Below are 21,718 nucleotides of genomic sequence, written 5' to 3'. Positions count from 1 at the left end.
AATCAGCCCTCCCCTAGCTATTACGAGAATTCCTTGCGGATCTATTCCGTTAATGTAAGGAAATTATTCCACAAAAGATACTCAGAGTAATTATCGTATTGATTTTAGTTATATGTAACTACTCATCACTATTGAAGGTCGAGGTAACATGGGTTGTCCACTTACCCCATCCCACTAGGGTAAGTGGAAAAACAACTCCTGATTTTAAAATCTATTTCCATAAATTCCAAGCGACCAAAATGGTATGAATTACCGCACAGTTGGTGCAAAATTGGCTGTTTTTGATAGCCCATTTTGATTGAACGCATTTAGATCATTTAGACTGGTTTTACACTAATTCAAACATGCACTATCGATTTTTCCTTTTCCACTTCCCCCAGTGTACCTTATTGATCTTTTTATTCTAACTTCGAGAAAGATAAATTGATTTACGTCGCAGAACGACACTTTGTCTAAACTGCCACTAATGCGAAGATTATCAAATTCACATTATCGTAATTTGAACGACACGTAATTTTGAAAATCGTTGAAGCATGCATTGATAGCATGGCAATTACCGTACGTAATTGTTGAATACACATAGCAATTTATTGAAACGCGATTTAGCCTACAGCTACTGCCTAACGAGTTCGTTTGAATATAAATACATATGGATAATTTATCTCCTTTTCACGTGCGCGGGAAGCGGGAAATATTACAATTTATACTAATATTTTACAGGAAGTTAACTTACGCCTATTGTGCTCATTATCAACATAAACATCCTTCGTATATTGTTGCAAGTGTTTGAAAATATTTGATCTTTGCCAATGATAGAACGGATTGTACAAATCCTGCCGAAGACGGCATTTCCCCCAGGTTGTCTGTTGAATGCAAAAGAAAAAAGAAAATACACAAACGACGCAAACTCAGAAAGCTTATTTGAATTTAAAACACATTAACCGTTTGACGTAAACGGATGGAAAGCATTCTATCTATATCAAATGTATTAGACAAGTAATGTATTCATAGGATACCGAAAACCCTAAGATATAATTCTACTCTTTTGATACTCACGCGAAATTATATTCGGTAGGTATACATACTAGAGTTTGCTTTCGATGAAGCGTAGTTTCGTACTAATGCATTAATCATGATGCAATGCAATGGTTCGCTTTTTATAGGGTAGCAGCTAAAATACCATATGGGTATGTCCATATACCACGTGGTCAGTAGATTGGCCCAGGAAGCAAAAGGTTGTCGAACTCTACGGGGCCCTTGGGTGATAAAATCAATCACTGAAAATTTCAGTTCAATCGCATAAGCTGGCGCATTTCATTTGAAGTTTGTAAGCGGGTTTCAGCCAAAATGCATAGGAAAATACACCTCAGTCACTCTTTTGTTCAGGACATTTGTTCGGTATGCCCGATTAAGCTTAAAATTGCAACAAAAGCCGTTGATATGTGAAAGATCAATTATAATTATCATTGAGGATCGAAGTAGGTTGTTGAGCGGAGAGGATGTTGAAAAAAATAATCCATCACTTTTTATGTGTTTTGTGTCCTTTTGGCTAAATTTAAAATGATTTTCGAGTTTTTCTTTGTAAAAAGTGAAATTTATAAAAAGAAACTACAACATAGTGGTGATGTGACGTTCTCAAATTCACCGCATCCTATTGGACCAGCGTGTACGTGTTCACCGTTTAGATTCGTACTACCGAAGCCGGACGTCAAGGAAGCTGTCGCTATCCCGAAGTGGCTTCGAGCTTGAAGCGAATGAGGAATCCAGAAAGGGTTAATTCACCACGGATCGAATAAAATAGCATCGTAGTGTTCGATTTAATGACGCGTAGGCGAATCTCATCCAGCGTTATAAAGCCGGTTTCCAGATAGTTGCTGGTGCTAAAAATTTGGTGATATTTTTTCAATTTGTTTTCATTCTGATTTCTTTTCAAAATTAAATACGCGTTGGATTGAATAGTCCGGAAGTTTTTTTTATGGATCCATTATCCAATTGATAATGGTAGCATAAACAGGCGGGCTTGTAGTAAAAGTGACCTCTGACTGGTCATGAAAAACCAGGCAGTCTGAAATGAGTCACTGGAGCTGCAATTGAGCTAGAGCACTTTCTAACTCCCGGAATAAATCTGACTGTTTAAACAGATAGCTTTCGTCCATAACATCACTGCCAGACGGTGTCAGGCCATTGGCCCGAAGGCCATTTGACCGAAGATCATTGAGCCGAATGGTCATTAGGCTGAATGGCCATTAGGCCGAATTAGCAAAAAGAAACAAAATGTGAAAAATGAGAAGTTCTTTCTTCACCTTACCCTTTCTTTCTTCTTCCTCCATGCATCTTCCTTATTCTATCTGTCTTCTTCCTTCTTCTATCTGTCTTCTTCCTTCTACTTCCTTCCTTCTTCCTTTTTCCTTCTTGCATCTTCCTTCTTCTATCTGTCTTCTTCCTTCTACTTCCTTCTTCCTTTTTTCTTCTTCCGTCTTCCTTCTTTCTTCTTCCTTCTTCTTTCTTCCTTCTTCCTTCTTCTTTATACCTTCTTCATTTTTTCCTTCTTTTTTCTTCCCTTCCTTCTTCCGTTTTCTTCGTTCTTTCTCCCGTCTTCCTTCTTTCTTCTTCCTTCTTCCATCTTCCTTTTTACTTCTTTTTCTTCCTTTTTCCTTCTTCTTTTTTCCTTCTTTCTTTTTCCTTCTTTCTTTTTCCTTCTTTCTTTTTCCTTCTTTCTTTTTCCTTCTTCTTCTTCCTTCTTTTTAACCCTTCCTTCGGAAGTGTCTATAATTTCACTTTGCATGCGTTACGCAGGCGTGTTATGTATTAATCTATCAATAAACCTCTTGAATTATGAAATAAAATGTATGGCAATTGAAACAAATTCACTTTAATATTAAAAATATAATTGCAACAAGTGATATGATATGAAAATATGATAATTTTTCGGATTTGTTCCAAAGAAACAATTGGTTTTAATTGAGGAACAGATAGTCGCATGTACCACAAAACCTTCTCAGAAAAGCAAAAACGTAAAAATTTGAAGGGATTTCAAAAATTTCTTTAGTAGAAGCTAAATAACAAATGAGAGCATGTTTTGAAATACTAATAGACCACTTATATGCATGTATGTGTGCGTATGTGTGCAAATTCTAAAATTTACTACCATATAAATCTCGCTCATTTTTAAGGTATTAAACATCATTAGTTTTACAAAATTAGGCAGCCATAAGGCAAAATATATATTATTATTGAACGCTATTGAGTTTCGTTCAGATCAATGACTGATTAAGTTAGTTCTGGATTAATTAATATCAAGTTCTCTGGAAATTACGAATATACATGCTGCCAGCGTTACGATAGTTTCTAACCAACCATGTTACCACATGTTACAATAGCTATTCAATCCGACGAGCGCCTGATAGATAGGCAACCTGACGTACAGTGCGGAATCCTTTGTTTTGTTGTCACTTAACCCATGTAATCCGCCTTTTGGTAGGCAATTATTTTTGTCATTTACACTTTCAATCGCCGTGGGAGTTTGAGTAGTTTTATCTCGTACTGGAGTCTGAAAATATATCTTTTTAATTAAGGAAGGGTCATAATCTCACTGTAGGTGGATTAATCTGGGTTTATCTTCTTTCGTTCTACTTCTTCCTCACTTCGCACTACTCAATTCTCACTCCCCAGTTCTCTTTCGGCCTAATGACCATTCGGCCTAATAGCCTTCGGCCTAATGACCCAGCATCTTACTTAATCATATGGTGCTAATGCTCTGCCATCCGGTGTAAATTATTTTGGATTGTGGTTTAAAGCAATGAAAGAAGGCAATACTTTCTTTGAATGAGTGCATCTGACCGGTATAAGGCGAAAGGAGTAGATACCTCCGATGATTTGACCAGCACCTCATTCATATTAGAGGGGATCACTTTTAAATTGGAACTTCTGGATATTCTATGAGCATCGAACCAACCGGCTTCTGGCTGCTCTCTTTGCTGTTTTGTTTTGATTCTGCGTTCCGGTTCACGATGTTTCATTATTCTTTTCTCGATCCCACGTGCGCCTAATGACGTTTGAACATTCTTCAAATTGAACGCTGTTTAAACAAACGGGGCTAAATTAAAAAGTGTTCAAATAAAAAACGGTCATATTACCGAGGATCCACGTTAATGCCTTCTTTAAAAGAACGCGTCTGCCCGGTATGAGGCAAAGGGAGGAGCAATGCCTTTTTTTAAATAGTAGCGTCGGCTCGACATCAGGCGAAAAGAGTAGGTAATGCCTTCTTTAAAGAACGCGTCCCAAGAGTAGAAGCATAAGTACTAGAACGCTAGTGGCGCTGTAGTCATTAAAAGTATTTAGCCAAAATATGCTTCCACAAGCCTAACTTGTCGGTTTGTTATGCATAATGTTGTAGTGGATGTTTTGTTTCATTACCAACATTGGTTTGACGCTTGTAGTACCGGTACTTTGGCTGCCAAATCAAAGTGACCTAGATGTTTGTCACGCGAACTGGAGCGACATTAGCATTCCAATACTTATGCATCTACTGTCCCAAGTAACCAAAAGTTCCTTTAAAAGTACGTTTTTCTTTTAATCAGCTTGACTGAAGTGGCTATATAGCATTCTTAGCAGCCTAAATTTTTAGTCGTTAAACGAACCTGAAAGTTCCTTCACGAAGTTATAGAGCCTTCTAAGCAGCTTCTAAAAGAACTTGTGGAAAATTATTTTCCGGGTGGTTAAAATTATATTTTTTTCTGAGTTTTGGAAGGGGAATTGTCAAAGTCTATTTTTATTTATTACTAGGCGAACCGGCCCGATCTCGCTCGTGTGTTTTTTTTTTCATATAACTGTCAATTGTTTGCTTGATTGCAACGTGGCACTCTAGATTGATTTGATTTCGAGAAGATGGCTTTCCTGAGAACTTTTCAACAATGTTTTTTTAATGTGTAAAATCAATTTTAGCCTAGACTTTTGAATAAACTTTGATGAAATGACTATGTATAAACAATTTTTCTTATTAAGTTTTGCATGAGAATTTTAGTTGAACTTTTGGAAACATAGTCGCTTAAAAGGTTCGCAGTGAACTTGTTTGGAACTTTTATGTTCGAAGTTCTTAAAACTAGGAAGTTTCTAGGAAGCCTTTATTCTACTTTGTAGTTGCTGTAGTACCTTTGGAACATCCTCAGAACTTGAAGTTGCTTAAAGTTCACATTGGCACTTTTGGTTGCCAGAAGTAGAGAATAATGATAACGCTCACTCTTATGCTAACGCACTTGACGTTAATACACACAACATCGACTTCAAGGGTGGTAACCTCACCACCCGTCGATCGCAAGCTATGATAGTAACCTGGCGGTTCGTATCATAATCTCACGTTGGAGACGAGCACCCCGACAACAACCACCGCGCATGAACCGCAATGACCTCTATATCTACATACGGAGGTCCCCGCAGCCCACCCGCGACATATTGGTTGTCGGGGTGAGCAAAGTGTTCACTGCATCACAGGTGCCCTTACTGCACTCGTTGGTTTTGTTCAAGACGCCACCATCGCTGCAGTTTCGACATAATCTGTTGAGATGCTGTGTTCACCGCATTCCATATAACTTCCTCCCGGCACATCCTCTCGACGAGGTTGTCGAGGGTTTTATCCATACCACTAACAAGCAGCATGGCATTGCGTCCTACCTCGAATCGCGGGCATGCAAACATCACATGCTCTGCCGACTCTACCTCACCTACACATTCAGGACACTCCGCAGAAACTGCGAAGCCAAAACCTGTGTAGGAATTTTTTAAAGGAACCATGTACAGACAACACCTGTGTTAGGTGGAAGTTGACAATGTTTTCTGTCCTGACCATGTTTTCTATCGACCCAGTTGGACACATCCGGAGTCAGTCTGTGGGTCCAACGACCTTTGACTGCGGTGTCCTAAGCTCCTTGCCATTTGAGCAGCGAGGCTGCTCTCTTGACACGTCGCACTTGCACCGAGTCCCTTTCGTTGTAGCACTCTACATCTTCCTCTAGGAGTATGTCTATCGGCATCATCCCAGCTATAACGCACACCACCTCATATGATACATAGGCACATCAGCCGGTGTACTCTGATCAGTTTCTTTACATTGTACTCGGCCTTTAGTGCTACGGCCCATGCCGGTACGCCATAGCGGATGATAGACAATGCTACACCCGCTATCAACCTACGCACTTGACTATGCAGCACTGATCTGCTTAAGAGACCTCACGGAGTTAACTGTGCAGGTCCCTACTCTTATCCTCGCTTGCTGCAACCCATAGCGGTTATGCACCACCACGACTTCCGTCTTGTGATGTGCAAGGGACAACCGCCTCGAGTTGAGCCATTCCTCAAAACTCTCGTTATCTTGGCCGTATCCGTTACCGATCGAATTGCTTCGATGGTAGAACGGCCCTTACGGAAACCATACCGGTGGCTGGAAAAGCAACCAGCACACTCTGTATAAGGCGACAATCTATTCAGGATTACCCTCTCTAGCAGCTTTCCAGCTGTGTCGAGTTGGCAAATTGGTCTGTATGCCTAAGGGTCCCCGGCTGTTTGCCGGGCTTCGGCAATAGCACCAATTTCTGCCGTTTCCATCGATATGGGAAGTTTTCTTCGTCCATGCATCTCTGGAGGCAGCTCCTGAACATATCTGGATCAGTAAGAATAGCGTGTCTAAGGACCAGGTTTGGAATATTATCCGTGTCTGGTGCCTTATTGAGCATAAGTTTCCTTGCAGCTACGATAAGCTCTTCGTTAGTCACTAGCGGTATCACGTCGACTGACTCGTACGGGGTAGCGGTGAGATGATTCATGCCTCAGAAACAACCCTTCGACTATTTTGGCCAACATCTCCGGAGATTTCTCAGGTGGCGTGCTGTTAGTCCTGGCCATCACCATCCTATATGCATCTCCCCATGGATTGTCGTTTGCCATCCTGCACAGCCACTCAAAGCAGGCTCTCTTACTACATTTGATCTCGTAATTCAGAGCTCTGCTCGCTGTCTGGAACACCCGGCGTCTCTCGACCTTTTCAGCGTCTGTTCTGGCACGTCGCAGCCTTCTCTTTGCTCGAAAACAAGTTCTACAAAGGTCTGCAATTGTGTCAGTTTGGTCCTCCTAGGCATCGTCACATCGCATGCACGAGTTAGTACATCGACTAACTCATCGCCACTTATTCCCGTTGTTCGCCTCTCCCATCGTAGTGATTCCTCCAAGAGTTCAGGGTTGAACTGGGAGATGCGCTATCCTAGATCGGTCTTGCCGATCCGCCTTGTGGTTGCGACGGGGGTATACCGGATCATAAAACGAATTTCCTGATGATCGCTGGAGGTATGCCCCTTATGAACCTCCGATTCTAGCTCCACCGTGCATCCCGCGCTGCAGAAGGTCACATCGATGCATGAATCACCGCTCGGTCCCCTGAACGTTGGCACTTCGCCTTCATTCAGCAGGACTACGTTCAATAACGCTAGCGACTCTAGCAGGGTATGACTTCTAGCCAAGGATGTTATCGATCATTTAGTAATTCGCGTTCGATCATTTAGTAGTTTGCTAATAACTCATTCCAAAAGCTGAATTTCGAAATGTGTTGTATGGTGGACTTCTAGTGCAAAGGTTTTTCTACAACTCTGCCTAATGGTTTGTTGCTAGAATTCAACTAATAACGGAGTTATAGCGCTAGTTGCAGTAGCTTGAACTAAATGATTGTAATTTTGTAATCATTTAGTCTAAGTTACTGAAACTTTAGCTATAACTCCGTTACTAGTGGTATTCAAATAACGAACCATTAGGCAGATGGTAGTAAAACCTTCGCACTAGAAGTCCACCATACAACACATTTCGAAATTCAGCTTTTGGAATAAGTTATTGACAAACTACTAAATGATCGAACGCGAATTACTAAATGATCGATAACATCCTTGCTTCTAGCGTTTGTGGACCGGGATCCCCAGTCCACTGCCCACGCATTGAAGTCGCCTATCCTAGTAAACTGCACTATACTCCACCTGGGAGGACAGTAGCAGCTACAAAAGTAAACACCGTTTACCTTTGCTATGACGAAACCCTCATCATGAGGTGATGATAATATTTCCTGGATGGGGTATCGCCCGCAAGTCCAGATGGCCACCAACTGAGACTTATCCGCAATTCAACTGCCGTTTCCAGCAGAGATGCGGTATGGATCGGACAGCAAGGCTACATCAGCTTTACACTGGGTAACCGACTGTTGTAGCAGCAGTTGAGCCGCCTTGCAGTGGTTCAGGTTTAGCTGTGTTACCTGCGTGTCTGGATCCTTCTAGAGGCCGGACAGGCCTGGACACAGGTAAGGTGTTTGTTGTATGTACCCGGAGGACAGATCAGACACCTTGGTGCAGCCTGACAGGTGCGAGCTTGGCGGCCTTCAGCCCCACACCTGCGATCAGGTCCTTTACAGTCATAGGACTTATGACTTATGACCGTTGCCAAGACACCTGAAGCAGGTCTGAAGCGGTTGGCTTATACTTAGCGGACATACCGACCAACCCACTTTTAGTTTAGCCCTATCCATTACCTTTTTAGCCTGGCAACCTACATTTCCGCGTAGCTTTTGCGTAACCGAACCGCAGATTCCTGGATCTCGACATTGCACTGATCTCTCAGTGCGTCGACCAGGGCTCTGGCCTCGGTTGCTTCATCCAGGCCCCTGCACTGGATGTTCGAAACTGGGCATAAGGCTCTTACTTGAACCCTATTACCCAGGACCTCCTCCGTCAACTTTTTGTACTCAGAACTTTTCTGAGCAGCATCCCGCTTCAAGCCTTTCCGCGTCCTTCGGATGCAGTTGACATCTCCTCCATATCACATATCGTAGATGTGTTTACAATGAATCGATCGCCGCGAATTTCTGTGTGGGATTTTCATCGATTGTTTCTCGGCGAGTAAAGGCATCACATTAATTTGCCAGACTGTCCGGACGTTTCTGTCGTTTTACTGGCCTTCGGCCGTGGAAGATGTTCGAAGGCCAGTGAATTGATCGGAACGTCCGGACAGTCTGGCAAATCAATGTGCTGTCTTTACTCGCCGATAACAATCGACGAAAGTCCCATACATTACGATATGTATGTATACAGTACGTTGATTAAAAAATTGGTTTTGCTCCACAACACAAAATTTGAGCTGATTTGGTTAAAAACTGATTTAGCACAAGCCATTTCATGTTTGCTTGTAAATTAGTATGAGGAAATTAATATTTTCATTATACTGATTATAGCACTTCCCTATCAAGCGCAGGATAAAAGAAAACCTACATCGCTAAAAGAAATATGTACTCAAGAGCTTGATTAGTACAATTTTATGTCTCTTGACCATTTTGCATGTTAAATGTAGATGGTCTTTCTGAGTTGATTTGCTCACAGTTGTTCAAAGATTTCATGATGAATAGATATCGACAAAACTTATAAACGCTATCGGTATTATCTCGCCACTGGATGATCTCGTATCGTTGACGATGCCTTCTCCATCTTTTTTGTTTGAGATAAAGCGAACCCGACGAGATATTAAATTTAAATTAACTCTTAAATTAAGTAAATTTTTGGTCGTCCAAAAAAACCGTTTCCTTTTGGATTTCAAGATGAGAGCAGTAGCACATCAAAAATGATCTGATTTCCAAAAATGTGGTACGTAGGAAAGAGTAGTAAAATCCTACAAAGTGGTATAAATGTAACAAGGGTAACTTCCCTTTTGTGTTTGTAAATTGTGATTGTTCTCGAAAACATTCAGCGGGGTAGATTGATCAAATTTTGTGTGGAATGTTTGGCCGAGTTGAAAACTTAGTAAATACCAATCGACACAAACTTCTGCCAATAAGAGCACTATTGAAGAAAATGCTCGAGAAATGGATAGCAAACGTAAGTATACTCTGACGGAGAAAAAATAGTCGCGAAAGTTTACTAAAATGTAAAAAAAGAGTAAATTATAAACACTACCCTTTCCTACTTATAAACATTTTTCATTGATTCATTTCACTTATTTTAACAATCTCGGTCAACCTACCGAAGCCCTGGGGTTCAGGAATGGGAAAAATCAAATTTTCAAAAAATCAAGGATGATCAAACTCGCCCGCGATCTTTCTTTTAATCAAGTGATAAAAAATCGCCAGCGATTAAGAATCGTTTGGAAATCGTACCTTGATTTGAAGCATTTACCGTTACATTTTTAACTCTTTTTCTTTACTACCATGAACCCATAACGCCAAATAGAAGATATAACGGGACTGTTGACAACTAACTGATATTAGTAAAGATTCATGTTTGAGAAGTTGTCGCCGGCGACAACTCGCCTACTGTTTTCACGTAAAAAGTTTTCACATGAAAATTGAAATCATCATCGTCTGATAATGATTCAGAACAACACTGCTGGGGTTGGTTGGTCGAAGTTTTCCACCGCTTCTGTTTCTTTATAACTTTTTCCTCAATTTGTTTTCATAATAGAGGTAATAAGCTATAGAGAAAGATTGTCGCTGTAGTCACTGGAGAAACATCTTTTGCTGGCAAGGATAGGGCACTAAATGTCAGTACGTTTTGACAGATAGGTACCCAACATGTTTGGGGACGATAACAAAGGGAACCGCAGCGACAATAGTCATCTATAGTTTATTAGCTCTATTGTTTTCATTGATGAAAATTGGGCCCAAATGTTCCCTCAGATTTGTATATTTATGACAGTGAAAACTGTTTTTCGAAAAGTCTAACCAGAATGAGTACAGACATTCCGAAAGCAAATCACCGGTCTCCCCTACTACGACGATTCTTGTTTCAAGGCATCTTCCAGGATTTTTTTGGGATTTTGTGCAGGAATCCTTCACGTAAAAAAATTTAATGTTGTTTATTATTAATATTTCTAATACTTTTTTGCCAAAGCAGGCGCTTAATGACATGTATGAGAAAAAACTTATACATCGCATTAGTCACATACATTCGGAAACTTATACTTTTCATTAACTTATCACGCTATGTTTAAAGGCAACTATTATGCTAAGTGAATGCACCTCGGATGTTAAGCCGTTAGGTCATAGTTTTTGACCTCTAGTTTAAGGATCTGTGTCGATTGAAATATTCCATCGGTGAAAATTTGACTTTTTTACCATTTAAGAGGATATTTTTAACCTAAAAATCTATTCTGATTTTTTGAAATTTTTTGAAGCAAGTTATATAAAATACAGGTACCACATTGTTTTCCTTACGCTTCAAGGAAAATTTTCATATAAAAATAATTTTCATATGATGAAAGTAGCAGAAGTTATACTAAAAATACTGTTGACACCGAACATATCTTTCATTTTTCGATAGCAAATTCTTTTGTAACTGCATAACTCACACGAGTCTATTGAAAAAAAAAACAGCAACCCTGCACCACTTGTTACCATAGAAACAGAATTTAACGCTGGACAGGTCAAGGAAGAAGCTCGATTATATTTCAATTGTGTTCATAATCATCTTCTGGAAGGAGGAAACTATGACATAATTTTAGACAAAACCCCTCCTCCAGCGCTAAATTTGCTGGTGGGATTGCTCTACCAAAATTTTCGGCCCAAAATTTATAAGGTATGTGTGTTATGGGGGGCCAGCTGACTCACTATAGTGAGTCTACCACAAGTAGTTGATTGCTGTTTTAGTGTAACATTGTTGGACTTCTATTCGGACGCCATACGAGCTTTTTGTGACAGATCAACAGCAGCCGGGCTACCAATCATCGAAAAATTTCTTATTTTGAAATTCCATGTTCTTGAATTGAGCGAATTACAGGGAAGGGAGGCCTTACAAAGTATACGGAGCAAACTACGGAAGCCATCCACAGAAATTTCTATACTATTTAGCAAAACTACAAAATGCAGATAACCACGAACAGTATGCAAGTAAACTGTTATCCACGGCGGTAGCATATAACAGTGGTCACATAATGCAGACGTAGATTGAGGTTCAATCAAGTTTGAAACACAGAACATAAATACTACTTTGAACTAGTTCGTAGTTTTATTTGTTTGTTGATTTTAAATGTTAAAGAGTGATATTATGTTCTTAAATTTAATAATACTTCTTCTTATTGGCATTACATCAACCACTCTGACATATGCCGCCTCGGAGCTTAGTGTTCATTTAGTACTTCAATAGTTATTAACTGGGAGGTATCTAGTACAAGTTACCATTTCCGCATTCGTATATCATGAGGCTACGATGATACTTTATGCCCAGAGAAGGCGAGAATATTTCCTAGACAAGACCGGGAATCGAACCCTGCCACTTTTAGCATGGCCTTGCAGTGTAGGAGTGCATCGTACCGCACGGCTAAGGAAGGCTCCAGATCTATTCATAATAAACCGTAAGAACATTTGAGGCTGGCAGTAATTTTAATATAACTTCTAGTATTTTCATCATATGAAAAATGTTTTTATATGAAAATGTTTCCTAAAGCATCAGGAAAAAAAAGTGGTTGGATTTTATATAATTTGTTTCAAAAAATTTAAAAAAATCAGAAAAGGTTTTTAGGTTAAAAATATTACTATAAAAAGTAAAAAAGTCAAAATTTCACCGATGAAATATTTTAATCAACTCAGATCCTTAAACTAGAGGTCAAAAACTATGATCTAACGGCTTAACATCCGAGGTGCATTCACTTTGCATAATAGTTGCCTTTAAACATAGCGTGTTATGAATGTTATTAGCATTTTGATATGGGATCATTCATTAGGTGGCATAATGAAGAGTATAAGTATTTTCGAATGGTTTTTTGCCATAACATATAAGGTTATTTTTTTACGTGTTTGAGGATTACGTGAGGGATTTATCAAGGAATATCTTTATTAATATTGCTATGAGTACTCTTTCAGGTACACTGGATTCTGTTTTTACACGATTTACATTTTCTCAATTTTCCGCTCATCCTAAATGTTAAACGTATATTAATAATCATGTGATTTTTCTTTGACTTATTCTGGATTCTTTGAAACATGTTGCGAAGAGTTTGGTGGCAAACTGAAGTCACACGATCAAAAATACGAGCGAAAAAAAATCATGTAAAAACAAAATCCTGTGTAATTCAGATTTTCGTGGACTCCACCATGAGTTTTTTATGGGTTTTACTTCAAAAAATCGTTCCTGTGAAAATTTTTATCGCTCTAGAAATTTCATCGGGATTCCACCTAAAATTTTATCTGGGTTCCTCTAGGAATTTCTGGACATATTTGAAGTTTTACTTAAAGGATTCCTTCAGGGAGCTTCTGAAGAATTGTTTCGAGAATTCGTCCTGGAGCTCTTTCAGAGATTCTTTACGGAATTGCTTTGGGAATACCTTCCCTAGCATATTCCTTCAGTAATTCTATTGTGGATTACTTCAAAATTTTCTACGGTTCTCAGGATACTCGTCCTGTTGGAATGATAAATTAGTTCTGAGAGAAACACTCACTATTTTGTTTTTCGGATTATTTTACTTCTTGCTAGTTCAATAATAATAAGTTTCCAAAAGATGGGATCAAAGGTGGATCGATTTCTTAAATTTTCCCCACCCTGCACGTCTTCACGTGATACTGCATTTTCCATTCCCTTCCCCTAGGTTTAAAACCCGGGGGATGCCGATCGGCCGAGCAGCGAAGCACCCATAACCCACGGTGTGGTGTGCGGAATAGAAATGGCTTAATTTCGTCCGATTTGAATGGATCATACCGGTGAAATCTATCGTCGATTTTATTTTGGGGACCATATGTTCCCCAATCGGTATTCCAGACGGGGCGGGTTGCCCGGGTCATTTCTTTTTCAGTTGGCGCATTCACTGACGTCACTGCCGCTGATAGCAGGACGCATTGAATCGCGCTCACATTCGATGATCGGAATCGCGAAACACTTGTTGCCAACTGAGGAGGAAAACGTGAGCAAAGTCAGTAGCTGCGCCTAATTGTTATGCTGGATGGCGCATTGCCTTATGAATAAATAATGCGACAAACCATTAGTTGCTTGATGCATCATGTTTTCTGTAGGTAAAACATTGAACTTGACCTAAGTGCGAAGCGAAAAAAAGCTTCAAATGGAAGTCACAATTAGAGCAAGAAACTGTAATGTGTTAATCACAAGGTTAAGTAAACAAAAATGTCCGTGGGTCATTAGGTGAAGTACGTCCGAGTGGAACAGCGGTTAATGGTTATCGCGATACATAAAACTTCGCTATAACTTTAATCACTAAGTCATTTCGCAGATGAGGTACTTTTTATTCTTCTGAAGAAGTAGTGGATGGGAAACAAATGTCGCCTGATTTCGTAAATAGTTCAGATTAACAATGAGAGAAGTTCTTTGGAGTGCTCTCTATTTTGTTCAATTAATTTTCCAATCAAAAATTTCCGCACGTTTATGTAAACAGATTGAAGATATATTAAACTCAAATTTCACATAAAGAGCAATGTAACTATAAATAAGGGAATTATAATTATACAAATCAATGGGATTTTGTTAATTGTTACTTAGGCTCTGTCTCATTTCCCGAATTAAATTTAATCTTACTTAAAACTGACAGTTCAAAAATTTTAAAATCACCCGGCCATAAGAATGGCTGCGTGCTACCCAGCAATTCCAATAAAGACATTGATCGAGAATGATTCGATATCTGTCAAAAGTAATCCTGCTCATCCAGCAGGGTTATTCGATAATTATTGAACTGTCACTTTTAAGTTTAATTAGAGTTTAATTATCCAATTGAGACAGACCCTTAGGAACATAAAAAGAAATACACAGAAGAAGGAGAAATGTGGTGTGAAAATTTGATCAAAACATCAACAGATGATTTTCGCTGATAGACTGTAACGCATTTCTGGTAATTCATAATTGTCAAAATCCCTTGGTGATGGAAGAGATGGATTAGATGGTATACCTACTAATTCGTCTATATGTGCATTCCACTAAAAGGCTTCAAAATAATTATATATTTCTTTATCTGTAATGTAATTAAAACAAAATCTCTAGAATATGAAGAAGTGGTTGTTTTTAGCTAAATGAATATTGAAAAAATCCAATATTCCAATTTCTCTTTTTTCTTATTTTACAGCATTCATTCTGGGCATGTTCGGCGCCTTTGGTATCACGGCCGGTGCCCATCGCCTATGGTCGCATCGTTCGTACAAAGCCAAGTGGCCCCTCCGGCTGATATTGATGATTTCGCAGACGCTAGCCTTCCAGAACAGTATCTACGAGTGGGTGCGGGACCACCGGGTGCATCACAAATTTACCGACACCGATGCCGACCCGCACAACGCCAAGCGTGGGTTTTTCTTCTCGCACATCGGCTGGCTGATGATGAAGAAGCACCCGGACGTGAGGGAGAAAGGCAAAACGGTGGACATGGCCGACCTGGAGACGGATGCGATCGTGATGTTCCAGAAGAAGTGAGTATGCATTTATGCATGCATCGTTGTCGGGGTTTCAAATGTTGCAGGAAGTGTTGAGATAACATTCGTAATCACTTGAGACCTGCGACTAAATTAGCTTTATTAGCTTAGTTGATGTCAAATCTTCCGCGACTCGCATGTTCATGCGTCACATGCACTGTCTCGCCAGTGCGACATTTTTTGCAATGGTGCGAATTCACAACGTTTAATGGTTTGTTTTTCCACAATTATAGTGCTTGCTGAGTGTATTTACCGGATTTTTTGTGTGAATCATAAAAAAAACTGCAGAATACATCTTAGCTACTTTATTGTTGTGACGTTGCAACATTCTGGATGGAATATTGACAGGATGGAGTAATGAGTCAGTTTTATCACGTCCTGATTTTGTCTGTCCTCGATTGTACCCTTTCCCTATTTTGTCACGTTTTAGCCCGCTTTTGTTACGCACAATACTTGCTACACTTTATGAGCAGATTTTCATAACCAGAAATAATACTGAAACAATTAATGGTGATCGTGAAAACTTTATCATCATCTGTTTGCTAAAGCTTTTGAAAGTGTGTAAGAGTGCACCGTTCATACATGTTGCAGCGCCAAGCTTCATATTTAAGAAATGAGTTTTTGCTAAAATTAAAAATTAACAAAATCCGACTTTATTCTTCTTCTTATAGGCATTCGCCATAGTACGTGGTGATTAGACCTATGCACCAGATTCAGATTCAAAGTGCCACCCCTCTATTTTAATGAGTATCTTAAATGGAGTCTCCTGAGCAATTTTCAGCATTTTCAGCCAAATGCATGGAGATTTAGAGGTTCATCAAACGAGATTTGTGATTTTTCAGACTTTTTCATAGAAATGTGGTCTGAATGCATCAATACTCCATATAATTAAAGCACTAGTCGTGAATAGCTTCTACAGACTATATTATCTACCACTTTGTCATTAATACTAGGATGTTAAGAGTCATAGAATAAACTTTTTAGTAGATTAGCTGAATCCGGTGTTTAGGAATGGGAAGGACGGAGTCACGCGCTTGACCGGTAGATCTTCTATGATTTGATCTGACACCGTAGGCTGGCGGCGGAAGCATTTAGGACAGCTGTGTACAACTTTCTGCGCCAAGTTGCGTACTCGTAGAGGCCAGAACTTCTCACGCACACTCGTTATCAGCAGCTGTGGAGCATGTAACAACCTTTGATGGCAGGATGTCATAATGAGCTCGGTTAGCAAGTGGTAAAACCTATTATGGAGGGGTTAAGTACCGTGTCAAAACAAAATTGATTTCAAAAATCTTTAAAAATTACCTGTTGATCTTTTTCCACATTGCAGTAGTCGAATGGGTTGCTCGTTAGCTATAGTTTCGTGAATATTACGTCAATTGTGCTAAACTTATAGGTATTGTTTTGTTTTTATCACAATAAAAACAAACTACCGCAATAATAGGACGCAGTTGCCTATCGTTGAGACATTTTTTCAAGGTCAGTCCTATTGTTGCGGTATTGCATGCAATTCTTATGGAAATCGATACCACAACAATAGGGCTTTAGCACTACCGCAATAATAGGCTCAAAGGATTAAAATTTTTAATGAAAAATGTTGATTTTTCATAATTTTGAACGGAATTTTGTCAAACAAAAGCTGTTCTAGTCGTTAATTCGATGAGTTGAGGCGTATTCACAATTGTTTTTAATGCTGGTATATCCAGAATGGACTATTTTAACACTACCGCAACATTAGGAGATACCACAACGATATGACGTTTTAGCCTATAATAGGATTCTAGCGGTCTTCGGAAACGGGTGCATTCTCGGGTGCATTCCATTGGACAGAGATTTTTCAGCTTCGAATTGCGCTTGACTTATACGCCGCCGGAGATCTTCTTGGAACAATACGGCTTGTGCTATACGGACGATATAATCCGCTGCTTCCAGTAATTGTCGTCCATGGATGTTCGATACTGCCGATTGACAAGCTTGCTATTATGAACAAATCTCCGTAGAAGCGCTACTAAGCGGGTTAATGCCGAAAACGGTGATTTTAAAGAGATGATCGGATTTTTCGTATGAACTTGCATGGGCAAGGTTTTTCTACGTCTCCAGCGACAAAGACGTCATTGGAGGTGCGTATGTACTCCTCGATGGAGATTGAGTCATTGGAGTACGAGACTTCCACGGTGCGACCATAGCATGGCTTCCCAGAAACTGAAATAGATCTTTGTATTCCGGAACATCAGTTGACTTTATGGTGCTTCTCCCATTGGTTGACTATGTTATGACTACATACAAGCCTTTCATTGTCAACTCGTTTTTGGAGTAGATCTCAGGAAACCGAGTAATTTGCAGCAGTTATTTTTTTTCCATCCGCAATACATTGGCGTAACTACAGGGGTGCTAGGGGGGGCTATAGCCCCACCTAGAACTAAATTAGCCCCCCCTCCCTAGAATTTTTGTCACTTTGCATAAATATTGTACTTATCTAGCTCTCTGATCATAATAAGACGTAACAGCCAGGAAGAGTTCTCTTCAATCACATCTTTCTCTACAAAACATTGAATCTATTTTAACAAATTTTCGAACTTCGAACAATTGTTATATCTTACGATAGGAATGTTAAACAAGAAAAATAATACGCTCCCTTGATTCTCCAGCGCCAGATATCATTACTTTAGGAAATCGGAGTAGGAACAGTGGATCCATGCTGATGCAATGCTGATTGAATAAATAATAGAAGCAACAGACTAAGAAAACAAACACAATTTCTAGAATTTTGATTGGATAAAGAAAGTTCTAGTGGCTTACTGAACTATCTGTATGGTCTTAATATTGACAAGGCATAAAATGTTGGACAAAATTTAATTGTTTAAGGAACACAAGATGCTTAGCTTATCGGATTATTTCAAAAAAATCTAAATTTAAAATTAGTTTTCTCAGCAAGTATTTAATCTTTAAATATTTTGAAGTTTTTACAGATTTTTGCGAGTATATTTAATTAAACCTAGCGTGTTCGTAGTTCTCAAAGATGTATGGCCTTTCTGAAAGAATTGTCAAAAGAATCCTTCCGGAAAAGTGAGAGCCAAATACTACGTAGGGGAAATGACCGCTTTGGCAGGTTTTGTTCTATTATTGTCAGGGGGGTTTTTGTCGCCCAAATTTTATGAAAATTGGCAACAACATTCTTTGATATGCCAAGAATGTTTAGGCCAAATTTGAGCCTAATTAGTTGTAGAAACCCCCCCTGGCAAAAATAGAATAAAGGCTGCCAAAGCCGTCATTCTCCCTACCATATGTCTGTCTCGATCCAGATATTTTGAAAGCATTTCTTTCTGTAGCTTTGATTGGTAATTTGGGGGATTTTCTGCTATTTCCAGAAAATCAATTAAGAGATTCCAGAAAGGCAAAATCTTGAGTTTTCAAGAAGAGGTAACAAAAATTTACATGAGAAAGAAATTGGAATTCTTTCGGATGGCTAAACTCCACAGGCGTCTTACTAAGCTCATATGTCTTTCTAATCGCATAAAGTTTTTCTGGAATCTGAAGACAGAAAATTCGACCTCCTGTGAAATGAGACGAACCGACAATCCGCCTTTCCAATCACAGGCAAAATCAGGATTTTGAAAGAAAATTTCTTTTGTCTACTCTGACATCAACGTCAGATGATTTGCCATCCATGCACAATAGGAAAAAAGGAAGTATTTTTGGCCAAAATTATGAATCCTGCAATAAACAGTGGTATTCATCATAAAAACATAGATAGAAAATAAAAATATTTTTCTGAGCCTTCAATGGGGTATGGGGCCAATTTTCGGCATAGTATCAATTTTTGTCATATTCTACAAAACCAACGGAATTTGGTCACTTTTTGGCTTGCAATAAGCCTGTTTGATGCTGGATAAAATACTAATGGTCATGTAAACTGTATATTCGTGTCACAGACAAATAGACGCATCACAGATTTCCTAACATGACCAAAAAAGCACTATCAGCTTCTGGTGTTGAAAATTAACTGAGTAGAACTTATTAAACCAACAAAGGAGGGTAGAACAGATTCAATTAGCGTCATATTGTGACATCAACGAAATGGAATTTCATTTATTTGATCATTAAGATTTCTTTCATAATTATAAAAAGGTATTGTGCCAAGGAGTTATTCAACACACTACTCATCCAACACGTTATGACACGTTATGGTTAAATCTATAATTCGCTCCTATAATGTAGTAATGTCAAAATTGTAAATTTTGAACAACTTCCCTTCTCACTGCGTAACGCTTTTTATATGATAGATGATTTTTTCTTGAAATATGCGCAACGTTAAGGCATAACCCTCCCCCTTAAAATGTTATGTAAATTGTGTTCGTCACCAAATTCAATTAAAGTGGCATTATTGAGTAACTCAGATTAAAATTGAAAAATAAGAAGTTTACCAAAACACCTGATTAATCCCCCTAGCAGTAATGTTGTCTTTCTTGTTCATTATAAGAAAATGTATTTTGGCCATAACTTTTGAGCCCATAGTCCAATCCAGCCCATTTTTGATAGGGAACAATGGAACAACGTTCTCTGATGAATGAAACTTGTTGCGAGTAAATTGGTTTAGAGTAAGTGTTTAAACAAAAATTAAGACCCTTTTTGCTCACATACTTACAGACATTCACACACACGTACACACAGACATCACCTCAATTCTTCGAATTGAGTCGATCGGTATACAACACTATGAGTGTTTAGATTTTTTTAATGTTTTTAGAGCGATCATATAGCTTCTACGTATACTTAGTACACGAGAAAGGCAAAAATGGGCAATTTTTAAAATTCATGTATCTTACAAAATTGTGAATTTGGGCAGAATTTTATTCATGGTCCTCAAAGCTTAAGAGTTCAATAGTGTAGTGCATGATGTTTTACTGCGGGGTATTGCGGGGTACCAAACTGTTTTGTTCGTTAAATATTGCGTAAAATATGCTTTTACAAAACTACTAAAAACTAATTTCTGGACGGAGCTATTATTACAATATCAAGCCTATTGCATAGATCTGTTTAAGAGCTTTGTAACGATATATAAATATGTTACTTTTGAGACGAAAACATGGCAAAGCTGTCCGTTTTCCCAAAAAACGTAAAAATATCATTTCTAGGAGGGGCTAGTTTGAACAACCCCCACCCCACCCTGAAAAATCTTAAAAATAAAAACCGTTCTGATTATAGAAATATAGGTTATAAACTGTGTATTCATCACATTTTACTAGCCCAAATCGAAAATTGGCCTTTTGGTAGTTTTGGCCATACCTTTATATGGGGCTGTCCTATTGTGCCATGGAGAAAAAACTTCTGCAGCGTCGCCAAGTGATTATGATTTGCACTTTGAAGTATGTTTGTCTCGGCTCTACCTCCTCTAGTGTATCTGAGAAAAACCGATTTGTTTTCAATAATTTTCCTTTCCAATTACAACAGACATATAATCTGAATTTTGAAAGAAAATATCTTGACTGCCACTGACGCCAACGTTTCTGCAGCGTTGCTCTCCGACGAGCGTTTGTGATTCTTTCGAATCACTCACAGCAATCAAACGTTAATCCGAACCTTGCGTTAAAAATTCACTGCTGCTGCTGTCCGATGGCCGCTCGATGATTTTCCGCTAAGACGCTAAGAATAAAAGTTCAGCAGAAAAGATTTTTTTTTCACAAAGCGCTTTCTAATCACTGCTAGAAGCGAAACGATAGTCCGAGCATTGCGTGGATATTTCTCTTGAGTACTGCAATTTTCGGCGACGGTCAGCGCATTCTAACCCATAGTTTTTAATAGTTGGGGAAAATCTTAAAGAGTTCGTCGATCGATTGAGCTTGAGCTTGAGTTTGAGCTTGATTGACTGCTCGTAGTTGCTACTCCATTATGACCAGGATCAGCTGTTCTTGCACAGGGAACCAACAGATGTTTGCTTGGGACTAGCACACATCTTCAATGTACGAGTACTGGTGATCTCATTTGCTAGGCGCCTGCCACGTCAGAATGCAAGTCAATGTAGGGAAGGGGGAAGATGATGATGCAATCACTCGCCCACTGCAAGCCGAATATACCTCTGCACTTGCCACGAGTTCATGCGGAATGTGTTGGAATTTTTGGGTTAGGTTCGAGAGGCAGAGGTCCGTCTTGGTTAACGAGCTGCCAATGTGATAGATAGGAGAAAGCAACTGATGGAATTTCTAATTGGATGTTTGGAAACGCGCTTTAAAGTTCATTTCCAATTCTAGCAGATTACTGTTAGAATATTCAAGTTGAAGGTATAGGAATTGAGATGAAAACACTATG

General features: G+C 39.1%; 1 protein-coding gene across 2 annotated transcripts in view; it reads left to right on the top strand.

Annotated features, from left to right (window-relative positions):
* The window catches only part of LOC134226490 (acyl-CoA Delta-9 desaturase), a 100,329-nt gene that overhangs the window by 62,865 nt on the left and 15,746 nt on the right, over window positions 1-21,718 (top strand). For both annotated transcript variants that reach the window (XM_062707303.1, XM_062707311.1), the window contains exon 4: window positions 15,073-15,409. In XM_062707303.1, coding sequence (XP_062563287.1) covers window positions 15,073-15,409 — 337 coding nt within the window. The remainder of the gene's footprint in view (window positions 1-15,072; window positions 15,410-21,718) is intronic.

This window comes from Armigeres subalbatus, chromosome 1 (genome assembly GCF_024139115.2).
Source record: "Armigeres subalbatus isolate Guangzhou_Male chromosome 1, GZ_Asu_2, whole genome shotgun sequence".
In the NCBI taxonomy this organism is placed as follows: Eukaryota; Metazoa; Arthropoda; class Insecta; order Diptera; family Culicidae; genus Armigeres; species Armigeres subalbatus.
Note: the sequence above shows the minus strand (reverse complement) of the source record. Positions and strands in the feature narration are given on the sequence as shown.